We start from the raw sequence: 12,717 nt of genomic DNA, 5'->3' as shown, positions 1-12,717 counted from the left end.
TAACCACATTCTGATTTAGTTTATTTTGTTCTACTTTTATAACATTCAACAGTTAGAATTGTCTGGACAATATACACTACAAGTAAATTAAAAACATTTTAAAAGATAAATGATACAGATTGCACATAGTAAGATAAATAGTAAGATTAAAAACATTTTAAAAGATAAATGATACAGATTGCACATAGTAAGATAAAACTAGCAGAAAGAAGGAAAATCAATAAAGTTATAAAGTGATACAACACTGCCTTTGGGACTTGAGGCTAAGTGTAAAATGTGCTTATACAGCCCAGTTTACCATCTATAATTCTATGAAGAAAGTGACTGCATAAATTTCATTACAAATGCAGGTGAGAAGCACAGTAAAAGAAGATAATCTATCTTTGAACACTTTTTACAGTGTGAGCTTTTATATTCAATAAGGAAGACACACATTGGAGTTTTTAAAAATAATGTATAGAGAACATTCTATAGAAATATTTTTCCTGCCTGTTTTACAGGGATTCCATTAACACGTGTGATACATCTATACTGTATATCATAATCAACACAATTCTATCTGTTTTTTATTTTTAAAATGAATATGATGGTTCCATAACCCACCATAACTTTTACCTTCAAATTCATGTGAAGGAATGGTTTTTATAACAAGGCCTGTAGATCGCAAAGAAATCATCTCATCCTTTTCACGGTTACTCAGCAAAACCTAAAAAGAAAGATGTTTTACTTTGATGATTGCATTTATGCTTTATAAAATGAATGAGCTATTCAGCCATCCATCCAATAGACACTTTTTCGCTTATGTTGAATAGGGCCAGGCAGAGTGTTTGAAAGCAGTGATTCACAAAGAATATCAGCACCAAAGGAACACTTCAAAGCATTAAAGCAGTAGTGTCCTTCACCAGCTCCATCTGACTGTTTCAAAAACTGTGTCTGGCTACACATGGGAACCATGGCCACTTCACTTCATTGGAGGTCTCAAAAGTGTTGCTTCCTCATGCACGCATACTGGCAGAAAATCAACCAGCTGTCAAAGCTTTGTGAAAAATGCAGTGCTTTTAATATTTTAAAAAGGTTTTGTTTGTACTAATGTGCTTTGTGAACCGTCTCTTCAGAATGCTTTGCATAACCCCACATATCTCCTCTTAGTTCTTTATAAAGTCCTAGTCTATAAGTCAAATTACTCACTTTCTTCTTAATGTTTGTCATCTCTTTGAAGAACATAAAACATTTAAATTCAGCTAACTTCTAAGTCTAATGTGAGATAAAATAATTAGGTCAGCTTGCTTGTTACATAAATTTGAAGCATAACTTTCAATACTGAAACTCAAGTTATTGATGTGGGTGAAATATTTTGCTGGAACTTAATTCCAATTCCTAAAAGTCTAGAGTTTTCCATTTCTACCTAGGATTTGTATAGCGTCTTACCTTTTTATATAATAATGTAAGTTCTGCACCAGGAAATTCTATTGTTGGTTTCTTCTTTGTTGGTAAATTGTCTAGTAGAGAAAGACATAGCTTTCAAGCAATTATGACAGTAATAATAATTTTCCAGTTAGTTTACAGACAGACTGAATATTGAGACATACAGTGCTCTTCTACTTGAGATTTTTGTTTGTTTGTTCTGTATGGACAATAAATGTGATAGGTGGGGGAATGGCATGTGAACTTTTACCTAAATACTGCTGAGGAGAGGTAAAAAAGCCAAGGAGTTGTGCTAATGATGTAATCAGAGGGGAAAACATTAAATAGGCTCAGCTTGTCTGAGGTTATTTTTAAATATAAATATTACAACGTGTTCATTGGGTTGGGATGAAAGGAACAGTATTTTAACATATTGGTCAGGGAAGACTGATTACGGGTTTTGAGAATAAAACTGAAAGTGCAATAGATAGTAAATCTTGAAATGAAATACAGACCTCTGGAAGGGTTGAACTCTTCAAAGTTTATTCTTAACTCAGTGAGGAAAATGTCCTCAACTGGCTCCAAGGCGGCATTATTGAAAAAAATCTGAAAGACAAGAGAATCCGTCCTCACTGGGTGAAATGTAATCATCTTTGTTTAAACTGATAAATATTTTCATCCTTCAAGACTACTGACCTTCACGGCATAGACTTGGAAGAAAACTGGCTGTAAGCCCAGACGCACATAATATGCAATCACATCAATAATAAACAATTCAGAGAGTGTGGATTTGCTTGGTGAAGAAAGCTGCATGGGATCAAAAATGATTACATCAGTCTACACCATTTATATGCTATTTCTAGCACATATGCTGGTAAATATAGAAGTATGATTAAGAAAAATATTCTTTGACTGAATCACATAGACTCTCTCATCTAAAATACTAGACAGTAAGATGTTTCTTTCTTTCCCTACCCCCATTATTACACCAACAACAATAACTACACCTTTATGAAATATAAAAGACAGTTAATGGTAGGGCTATGACCCCAAACACAGCAGGATGATACATAGCCCTCATGTCAAGTTGGCTATTAGAAGCTGAAGATTCTGATTAAGGGATGGTGATATTGCTGGTATCTTTTGCTATTATCTCTAGAATGGGTCTGAAAATCTCATAGCTGTTTCTACACATGCAGAAGGAATGGCTTTCTCTCCTACCATGGTGGCCAGCTTCGGAATTGTGTAACAGAGGGAATTAATATTGCTCTCGTACCACGGATCAGCTCTTCCAAGATAGGCAGCCAACTCACATGGCTCTCCCTGTTTTGGCAGAGAAAAAAGAAGCAAGGTTTTACTCTATACTGCATAGGACAAGATCCACTTGCACAAAATCCCCTTCTACTACTAACCATAAGTCACTCACCTCAATAAGGGAAGAGACTGGTTGCTCTTCAACAAGAGGCACATAATAAAAATGTACTTTTAGCCTTTGTGTAAGAAACACCCGCCTGCTTTCTCGCTTCCTGGACATGGGGAAAAATAAGGTCTGATAAGGCTTCTTCAGTAACAACTGATCTCTCCCTCTCTCTGGAGTCCTTGGCAGGCTCTGAGCTGGTAATTTGCCTGCTTGTTACCCAACTAGATAACATAATCAGTGCTAATGAGTGTGAGGTTTTTCTCCCTATTTATATACAGAAGCTTGGCCTGCCAGTATTGGTGGGGCTGACATTTGATGAAGGTGTGGTTATATATGGGGAGCAAATCCCACACTCACTAGCATTGGGGATGAAATTTAGTTGGGTAATGAAATGTCTGCGTGCAAACAACCAAGCTTGGACAGCACTAAGATGGCGGTGGTTGTTATATAAATGGCAAACCCCATACTCACTACCACTGATCATGTTACCTAGTCAGGTAATGAAATGTCTGCAACCAAGCTCAGAGTACCAAAGGCTCCTCAATTCAACCCTGAGCTACATTGTATTATCCTCCCTCTCCCTCTCTCTCTCTCTCTCTCTCTCTCTCTCTCTCTGTATTCTGACTGAGAAAATATTGGAAGATTTATTAATGTGCTTTAGTAATCTGCCAATACTTAGGTAACTCGGCTGATTTAAAATAGCTAAGCCAATATTTGAATTGGACACCATCAAGACAGATCAAACTGACTAATCTTGGGAAGACAGGAAAAATCTTAGAAAAGGGCAAAACAATGTCTCTATTAAGTTATCAAGTGTTGAGCATTAATCAAAGGAGATTTGACTTTATTCTTTTGAAAGTTATGAAACTGGTATATAAGAATCTATATCATTTTCTTAAAAAAAAGCAAATTCATTATTTCTTAATTTGTGGCTGCCTCTTTTTTGCATCTTCCTTATACCTTTTTATAGAATAGTGTGTGTGTGGGGGGGAATCCAAGCACTCATGTTGCCAAGCCTCATATGACCTACCGCTAACATATGACAATTGATTTAACAAAAACTACATTCTGTAGCGTGTTAAAAGGTTTCATCCACTACAGTGAGATACTGCAATTCCATTGTAAACTTTCTCCCTTTAAGTACTAATCATTTGAGGAATATTATGTCCTCAGACTTGTTAGGATGAATGATAATGAATTGTAACGTCAACATCCAGCATTAATCTTTTAGAACAAACATGGATAATGTGGCTTAATTGTTGCCACTTCACATTTTTCTTCTGCTGGAGTTGAAAGGGCATATATATTCTGCTCAATAAAAGGCATCTATTTCATACAAAATGGACTTATTTATTGATTTGGGTGTTTTTTTATCCTGCCTTTATTATTCTGTAATTAACGCAAGGTGGTGAACATACCAAATACTCTTCCTTCCACCTATTTTCCTCAGAACAACAATCCTGTGAGGTGGGATGCACTCAGAGAGGGTGACTTGCCCAAAGTCTCCCAGCTGGCTTTTATGCCTAAGGCAGGACTAGAACTCACAGTCTCCTGATTTCTAGGCCAGCACCTTAAACACTTTATTATCATCATTTAAAGCTTGCTGGGATGACTCCTTTAGTATGTATGGATGTATGTCACTAAAATTGTAGAAAAAGCCCACTTACCACCCTTTCAGTCTAGTTAACTGATGGTGAGGCCACTAGCAAAATGACATCAGGCTATAAACCAGAATTGTTCCTGCAGATGTTTCTAGTTTGTTATTTACATTCCTTGTGCAGATGCAGTTCAATTTTAAAAAGAAAAACAAAAACAAACAGAAAGAGATAAGCCTCCCCTTATCTCGTGTAATATGAATTCATTCCCAACCTGGCAATGTCCAGTAGGTTTTAGTTACAGCTTATAAAAATTGACAAGCCAGGAAGAGTTGGCTAGCAGCCATAGATAGCTGGAATAATAATAACAAAAGAGAAAGGCAGTTATTGTTTGCTATCTCACTGGCAACAAGTGCTCTGTGCGAGTGTTTTAATTAGGGTTACCGTTAAATTATATCTGATGTGCTAGGAAATGTGGTCTACATTAGGGATGGTTCCCCAACTGTGGTCCTTTCCAAGCTGGCTCAGGAATTCTGGGAGTTGAAGTCCCCTAGTCATAAAGGGGCCATGGTCCCCCACCTCTGGTTTACATAGTACCCTAGTTGCTACCTGGTTGTTTCCTTAAGAGAAAGTATCTGCATTATACAATACTAACCTCAAAGAGTGATAGGCCTGGGCAAGGCGTCCCAGTATCCTGTCATCACCCAGCACCAAGACCCGAGCTGTATGCAGTTTTTTCACTTTAACTATTGGTTCTACGGTACTACCACCGTATTTCCGCTGCAGTTTCCCAGTTGGCTTTGCACCTTGCCCACTGCAATTACTCTGAAGCAAAGCTACGCTATCTGCATATTTCTTCTTTATGCAACCCTTTCTCTGGAGCCGAGAGTGCTCAGTCTCAGCATTGCAGGAAGTTGGCATGTCATCAGCCAGAAGGGGCAAGTCTCGCTCAATCCCACTGTCATTGGAGAGCACAGAGAAACGTGTCTGTTCACAGCAGTCGTAATCTGGTACCAGATCTTGAAATTGAAAGCCATCCACTCCTGGACTCAGAGAATCCTGTTCAGCACTCTGACTTGGTGAACGGAGAAACTGTACCAGCTCTTTCCCTAAAATGAGAAGATAGTGTGAAATTTTAAGAAAAGTCTCAGAAGCTTGTAGCCGGGACACAATTCTTGTGCAAAATAAAAGATTTTGTTCACATTCCTAGGCTGAAGCTTTGGTTCTTGAAAGTAACATAATTGAACATAAAGTAATGCCACGATAAGCTTTAATGTCTTTCTCCTTGAGAAGATTAGAGCTTAAAAATGTTCTGCTGAAAAAAGAAAACCCCTATCGTTGGGACCATAAAACTTCAGAATGCAGCTGGATGAGTGCATTTTTAACAGGTCCCTTGTATTCAGAAATAAAAGACTGAATATATTTATTCATTAAGGGGAAGGCTAGCCTTACTAGCCAATTTTCTATGAGCCAAAGTACAAACTAAAATCAAGAGAAAGTGGCTTAAGCTGTTTGCAGTAAACAATGCATCTGTGGGACAAAGAACAGCCATGATGAATTTTTGAACAATAATGAAAATGGGGTACTAATCCTGATGAGAACTGATTTTATTTCAAATAAAAGCAGCCATTTAGCATAAACTTTTTACTTGTAATTAAGCCATGTTCATGAGTTTAAAAGGTTGGTTTTGATTTTTTTAATTTTGTTCCTTTAAAAATGTGGCAGGCTTTCAAATATGTATTTATTGTGTTCATATTCAAACACAAAAAATACAGCAGAATAAAACAGACTGAATCTGACTACCCCTCACAATCATTTCAAATATGCACTTAAGATATTTTTAATGCATTGCTTTTATCAAGGCAATGAAACCTATTTATTCATTTTCATATAATATACAGTATTTCCTGAATAGCATTCACATGGCATCCAAACCACTGTTCTAACTCATGGGGGAAGTGAAATCATTCAGAAATTTATCAAAACATTCCAGTTTGCTTTTCCTTGTCATGCTGCACCATCCACGCTTGGAAAAGCATTTTTGTGCCCCCAATATTGACACGGATATGCAATCTGCCATTCATTATTTTTTTTTCTTTTCCTGTTATATAACTTATTTGTATCCAAAGTCCCAAAGGTGCTTTTTCAAAAGGCAACTGGACTTTGTTTTTCCTTGAAGACGTTTTGCTTCTCATCCAAGAAGCTTCTTCAGTTCTGACTCAGAAGCTTCTTGGATGAGAAGCAAAACGTCTTCAAGGAAAAACAAAGTCTAGTTGATTTTTGAAAAAGCACCTTTGGGATAACCATGATCTGGATGGCTGAGAATCTCCAAGGACATTTGCATCCACAACCCCCTTCAAATAATAACTTTCTGATTCAGAGCTTCCTTGTTCACCTTAAGCACTTAAGAAACCTTCTTAAGCATTGAAGTCGCCCTGCTTCTCTGTCAGGGAAAAAAAACACCCTAATGAGATTGTGGTTATCCTTTACCCACACCCTCCACCCACACTATCTTATAGGCTTCCTAGCATCACCCAGCCATCGCTGAGATAATATAAAGCCATTTATCATGATCTTTATATTAACGTTGTGATAATTGGCTAAGTCTAAATGACACTACAAGAGATTAGTGGGGACTCTACCACAAACATTTTTACTTTTCTTACAGTTAGCTACAGTTCCATAACCCTTGTCAGAGTTCAGATACTTACAAAGTTGGTCTTCATCAGTCCACAGGTGGAAGCTGATTTTAGGGTTGGGCAAAGGGATGTCTGAACTTTTGTCTACTGAAGACTTCTTCACCCCTGTAAAATACAAAAATCTCGCTGTTTATATATCATTTGAGGTTATAGTTTTGGCCAGTCAAGAAAAAACTGATAAAGTCTTAGAAAGAGATAAGAGAAATGTGAAAATTAGTCTGTGAGAATGTTGGAAGGGCTGGTGTTTGCTCTGCACTGGGTTATGGAACCTCACATTTAGTTCTCTAAAATGATGTTCATGTAGAAAAATCACACAGAAAGATCTGATTAAATGTGAGATGAGTAGCTACTTTACAAGCAGCAGCATTTTTATAGAAGGAGAGAGAAATTCAGATTTGGGGATAAGAGTACATAATTAATTGTACCTAGTTGTTATTGGCAGTTTGCTGGGTGATGACAGTTGGCATTTTGTTGCTTTAGCTTTCTTTTTCTTAAAAAAAATACCTAATACAGTTCTTATGGGACTGATTTTGACATTGTTGCTTTTTGCTGCCAAGGACTGTATAGCTCCATATGAGGAACAGATTGGATATATTCATCCTGCTGCACATACTGAGAGAAATAAAGCATGCAGAAGAGGGTACCTCACAAATTCCCAAAACTCATCCCCAAAAACAGCTCAGGGACCAAGACCTTCTTCTTCCAAGTTCCAGAATGCTCCACTTACTTCTCTCCGAAGAACTCAACAATGTGCTATAGATGTTCTCAAGGGCCTCAACATATCGACCATATTCCAGATTCATTTCTTCAACTGCATGTTCAGTTGCTGCCATCACTTCTTGAAAACAGTGTTCAATCTCATCTAAGGGCTTTGTCTGTCAAGGATAAAGATAAGGATAAACTCCTAGAATGAAATTCATGTCTTGCAAAATGAGTTCAGCTTTATTCATTCATCGAGTGAGCAGATGTTTATATAGATCTACTGTCTTAATACTCAGTTTTAAGTAGAAAACTAATTTTTCACTAGGAAAGTGCGAACATGGAATACTTGATACAACTGACGTATTTCTGGAAGTGATTTGACCACTGGGATTGTTTCATTTTTTCCAGTAATATGCTTATGAAAAAAATATTTTAACTAGGGTTAACAATGTACTTATATTTTGTAAGCTTCTCTTTGTCTACTCATGTTCAATAATAAACAGCTTGTTTTAATTATGGCTTGTTGAAATGCAAATCCTATCCACATTTTTTCAAAACTCATTTCCACTAATTTTAATAGAGCTTATTCCAACTAATGTTGAAATTTCATAGTTTTTATTGCCACTAAAGACAGAAGCCAATTTCAAACAAAATCTGAAGGGGACTTAAAGGGACAAGTACACTGCTCCATTTTTGATGATTACATCACTGAATACAAGCATTTAGGAGATTTTAATATGCATTAATAATAATCAGTTTTCAATGTCATTAATATGTGCAATCCTAAGTGGAATTTTGTACGATCAACACTTCATAATATTATTTTTGCAATCCAGTAAAAGTAAATTGTACTAGAAACATAAATGGTGCTTGTGAGAAGATTAAATAACAGTGGATTGGAAATTAAATATGAATTAGCAATGTGATGTAATTGCCAAAATGGCAAATGAAATTTTATGCTGTATCCACAGAAATACAGTTTACCAATCATGGAAAATAATCATGTTTGCTTTAGTCAGACCCCTCCCCACTTATTGTCCATTTCTGGGCATCACACTTTAAGGATTCAGAGAAATTAGAACAAGTTCAGAGAAGGGTAACTGGGATTATCAAAGGACTAGAAACTAATTCCTATGGATAAAGGTAAATATGTTTAGTGTTGAAAAAAGGACTCAGGAGCATATAATAGCATTCTTCAAATACCTGAAAGGATATCACACAGAAGATGGATAAGAAATCCTTATTTATTGTTCCACATTGTTCCATACATCATGCACAAGACACATAAGTATGGATATCTTATCAGTATGGGTATAACTTAGACAAAGTCATATTCCTAATTGAATGCTATCAAATATTTCCTAACATAAAAATCAGTTCAACAAATAAACCAATTTCCTTCTTCGGAGGTGTTTAAGCAGAGGATGGAGAATCATTTTTAAGGGCTACTTTAATTCAGATTACAGCACAGAGTAGTGAGACTCAGAGGACACTTAAAACTCCATGATTCCAAATTAGAGGAAGATTTTAACTTGTAAAAAATATATTTGTTGGCTGAGGAGTCTAGGATGGGGCAGAGAGATTTTCCCAATTGCAAAATGAATTATTCTAGTGAGGAAATGTTGTATATAGGTGTATGCAGGAGAGGCAAATAATGGCTCATGAGTGATGGCATCATGGAAATACCATGAGTCATGCAAATGTTGTGATGCAAGTACATAATTGCTGCATTGGTGTGCAAGTATCATCAGATGCATGTCATTTGGTGATTATCATGGTCTGTTACTGATGAAACTGGTTCTGCCTGCCCCAGATAATCCAGAAGGTGCTGGTTTATATGCCACACAACCACCAATGGTGTGTTTGGAGGATGACTAAAGTTTATTTATTTATTTATTTATTTAATTAAATTTCTATACCGCCCTATTCCCAAAGGACTCAGGGCGGTTTACAGGGCAGAATAAAATACAATATAAAAATAATATAGAATTAAAATACATTAAATTAATTAAGCCCAATTAAAACATTTAAAAAGCTATAAAAAGTTATTGAGATACTGGATTCAAAATCCATATGATCTCTGGAAATGGGGACAGCACTGGACTCCTTGATTTCACCATCTGAAATATAAAGCAATATTTTACCCAAATGTGGAGGGAGGTGATAGATTAAGAAAAACTAAAGTCCTATCAAGCACAGTCTCCACTTTAAGTCAATAAGGCTTTGGAAGGTGTAATGGGTTCACCATTTCATTATTTTCCTTAACTATATTTAGGAATGCCCTGTTATTTATCGAGGCTTGTTTAAGAAAAGTTGGGAGCATTTTTAATGTGGATAATCCATATTTCAGCACTGTACTCAATGATGCAAAACCTACTACATTTTATGCAAAGTGATATCAAACTTTCGAGCGGATCAATAAGCCATTCGACATCTAATTCTCTACCTCTCTCGGTTATTATAACGTCTTACAGAAAATAGTTCCACTTTGAAATTATAAAAATGTTTGTTTCACAAAATGTTTGCAGGGAAGCAGACAACCTAAACCTTTTACAATGCAACTCATTTTCCATTAATGTGAAGTTTAGCTTCAAAAGAAATCTAGAGTACATAGTGTATGCCAGATTTGTGGCTAAATATCAACAAAGCTTCTTGGGCTAAATGTGTGCAGGAAAATGAGCACATTTCCAAGAATTGGTCTTTTATCTGTAGGATTACTGGCTTTGTTTCTATTTCCCAGCACAACTGTTATTTTTTAACCTTAAGAAAAAAATGCAGTGTTTTCTATGTATTCCAATACATTTCTTTTTCTTTAAAAGGCAGAAAGCTTCCAGATGTGTTAGACTTCAATTTCTACAGTTCGCAGCCTGTTGAATATTATGTGAGGTGATGTCCAAGGAGGTAAGGGAATTCTGTGTTTTTCTTGGGCAATCTTCAACAGCACACATGTATGTAAGATCTATCTATCTATGAACTGAAAATGAAAGCCGATCTTGATGCAGCACTCTGAGAAAGAAGGAAGTTAAAAATCTCCATCTATACTATTTAGAGTGAAACTATTACTTTAAGGAGCTTCAGTTACTTCATTCAATCATTAATCTGCAAAACCAAAACTTTCTTGTTTCTTCACAATACCTGAAATACTTGGTGCAAGTTCCTCATATCACAATGTTCCTTCAGGCCTGTTTGGAAGGCATGTGCTATTACATAGATCATGCAGGACCTGGCACACTGGAACATTTGAGCAGCCTTGATTTCATCAACTAGTGCTTGGCATACAGCCCCAGAGAGCAAATCTGGATCAACAAACATGAAAATCCTAAGGAAATGAAGAGTTAATATATATTACATAAGCATAATTTATTAGTTGTAGATATGAAAGTGAATCCAAGAGTCTGCATGTGAAACTAAAGCCCTCTGTAAACAATTCCATGCTTAAATCCACAATATTCCAGGTTCAGTAACGTTAATGTCCCTTCAGTATTAATGGTTTCATCTTGGTATATAGACCAGGGGTAGGCAACCTCGGCTCTTTTATGACTCATGGACTTCAACTCCCAGAATTCCTGAGTCATGCTGACTCAGGAATTCTGGGAGTTGAAATCCATGTGTCATAAAAGAGCCGAGGTTGCTTACCCCTGGTATAGACACTTGATCTTTTTGATCTAGCAATTTATTTTCATGTGGATGTTTTATCACAAATTATAAATCTATTTACAATTTTACAAAGTTTAACTAACAGAAATCAAAGTAAAGGTATATTAAAGAGTCGGAGTGATGTTCTTCTGCAACAAATATGTAACATCACACACATACTGTACAAAGCATACTTAAAAACCTGGGAATAAACAACTTGGAAAACTTCTTTCAGCCAGATGACCATATAGCACCAATCATTTTCATATACTTTCATATACTTTTGTATCAAATGATACAAAGTCCTAATTTTAGGATAGATTTAGGCACAAAAGAGACATGGGAAGTGGAATACTTACTTATCCTGATAAGGGAATGAGTCATTTTTGAGACCTTGTTCTGCAGAGACTTTCCTTTGGTATAATATCCCTAGTGGGTAAACACATACACAACAATTAAAATGCAAAATGTCCATGGTCTGATTTTGATTCTACTAATAATCAATTGGTTAAGGGAATAAAGCTCAAAACTGCCACCATGAGCTACTGGACAGCTTGAACAGTAAATGATCTCAAAGCAGTCTTAATGAAAGCATGAAATATGCTTACAGATAAGCCTTTTATTGTGTAATCTTCCTGCATTATTCATGAAGCATTCTTGGGGAGAGGTCCATGCATCACTGCATGTTTAAAGGATAGTCCATCCTAATTATCCCATATTTTCTGATCCATTTGGTGCTAATTTTATGTATTAATAAATAGCCATTATATCATAACAAATACAACAAACTAAATTAAACAAAGCTTGCCTACCTGGTATTGCGCGTTCTAGTTTCAGCTGGCAAGCATAATCCAAACCAATAGTGCAAAAAGGCTTGGGTAAAGTAAGCAACTTCTTGAAGAAATCATAGACCCTCTCATACAGGTCATCGAATAAGCAAGGCACCTGGGGAAAAAAAACCCACAGTAAATGTCCAAGCAGAAGTTTCTTCATTTAAAACACATTTAATTCTCAGAAGTGTAAGAATTTCTGCTGCAGGTACTAATTATGTTCAACCATGAGTAGAAAGCAGATTGTAGGATTATAATAGGGTTATAGAATTCCCGTTTATAAGTAGTTTATATTACTGATAATCTAAACACTATCACAAAATTTTCTTTTCCCATTGATATAATGAATAATGCAGTGCACAGTAGGGGCCAGCATGGCCATTCATAAATATACTGCATCCTATTATCTGTATCTGTCAAGGCAAGCTGAT

The 12,717-nt window shown here is 36.2% G+C and overlaps 1 protein-coding gene across 5 annotated transcripts in view; it reads right to left on the bottom strand.

Moving 5' to 3' along the window:
- PIK3R6 (phosphoinositide-3-kinase regulatory subunit 6) overlaps positions 1 to 12,717 on the bottom strand; it is a 36,838-nt gene that overhangs the window by 5,655 nt on the left and 18,466 nt on the right. For all 5 annotated transcript variants that reach the window (XM_081318590.1, XM_081318589.1, XM_081318588.1 and 2 more), the window contains 12 exons: positions 12,269 to 12,401; positions 11,816 to 11,885; positions 10,956 to 11,139; positions 7,846 to 7,993; positions 7,131 to 7,223; positions 5,075 to 5,528; positions 2,831 to 2,930; positions 2,626 to 2,727; positions 2,101 to 2,211; positions 1,920 to 2,010; positions 1,429 to 1,499; positions 616 to 706 (listed from right to left, as the gene is read on the bottom strand). In XM_081318590.1, the coding sequence (XP_081174716.1) occupies positions 616 to 706; positions 1,429 to 1,499; positions 1,920 to 2,010; positions 2,101 to 2,211; positions 2,626 to 2,727; positions 2,831 to 2,930; positions 5,075 to 5,528; positions 7,131 to 7,223; positions 7,846 to 7,993; positions 10,956 to 11,139; positions 11,816 to 11,885; positions 12,269 to 12,401 (1,648 nt within the window). The remainder of the gene's footprint in view (positions 1 to 615; positions 707 to 1,428; positions 1,500 to 1,919; positions 2,011 to 2,100; positions 2,212 to 2,625; positions 2,728 to 2,830; positions 2,931 to 5,074; positions 5,529 to 7,130; positions 7,224 to 7,845; positions 7,994 to 10,955; positions 11,140 to 11,815; positions 11,886 to 12,268; positions 12,402 to 12,717) is intronic.

This window comes from Vipera berus, assembly GCF_964194415.1.
Source record: "Vipera berus genome assembly, chromosome: 2".
In the NCBI taxonomy this organism is placed as follows: domain Eukaryota; kingdom Metazoa; phylum Chordata; class Lepidosauria; order Squamata; family Viperidae; genus Vipera; species Vipera berus.
Note: the sequence above shows the minus strand (reverse complement) of the source record. Positions and strands in the feature narration are given on the sequence as shown.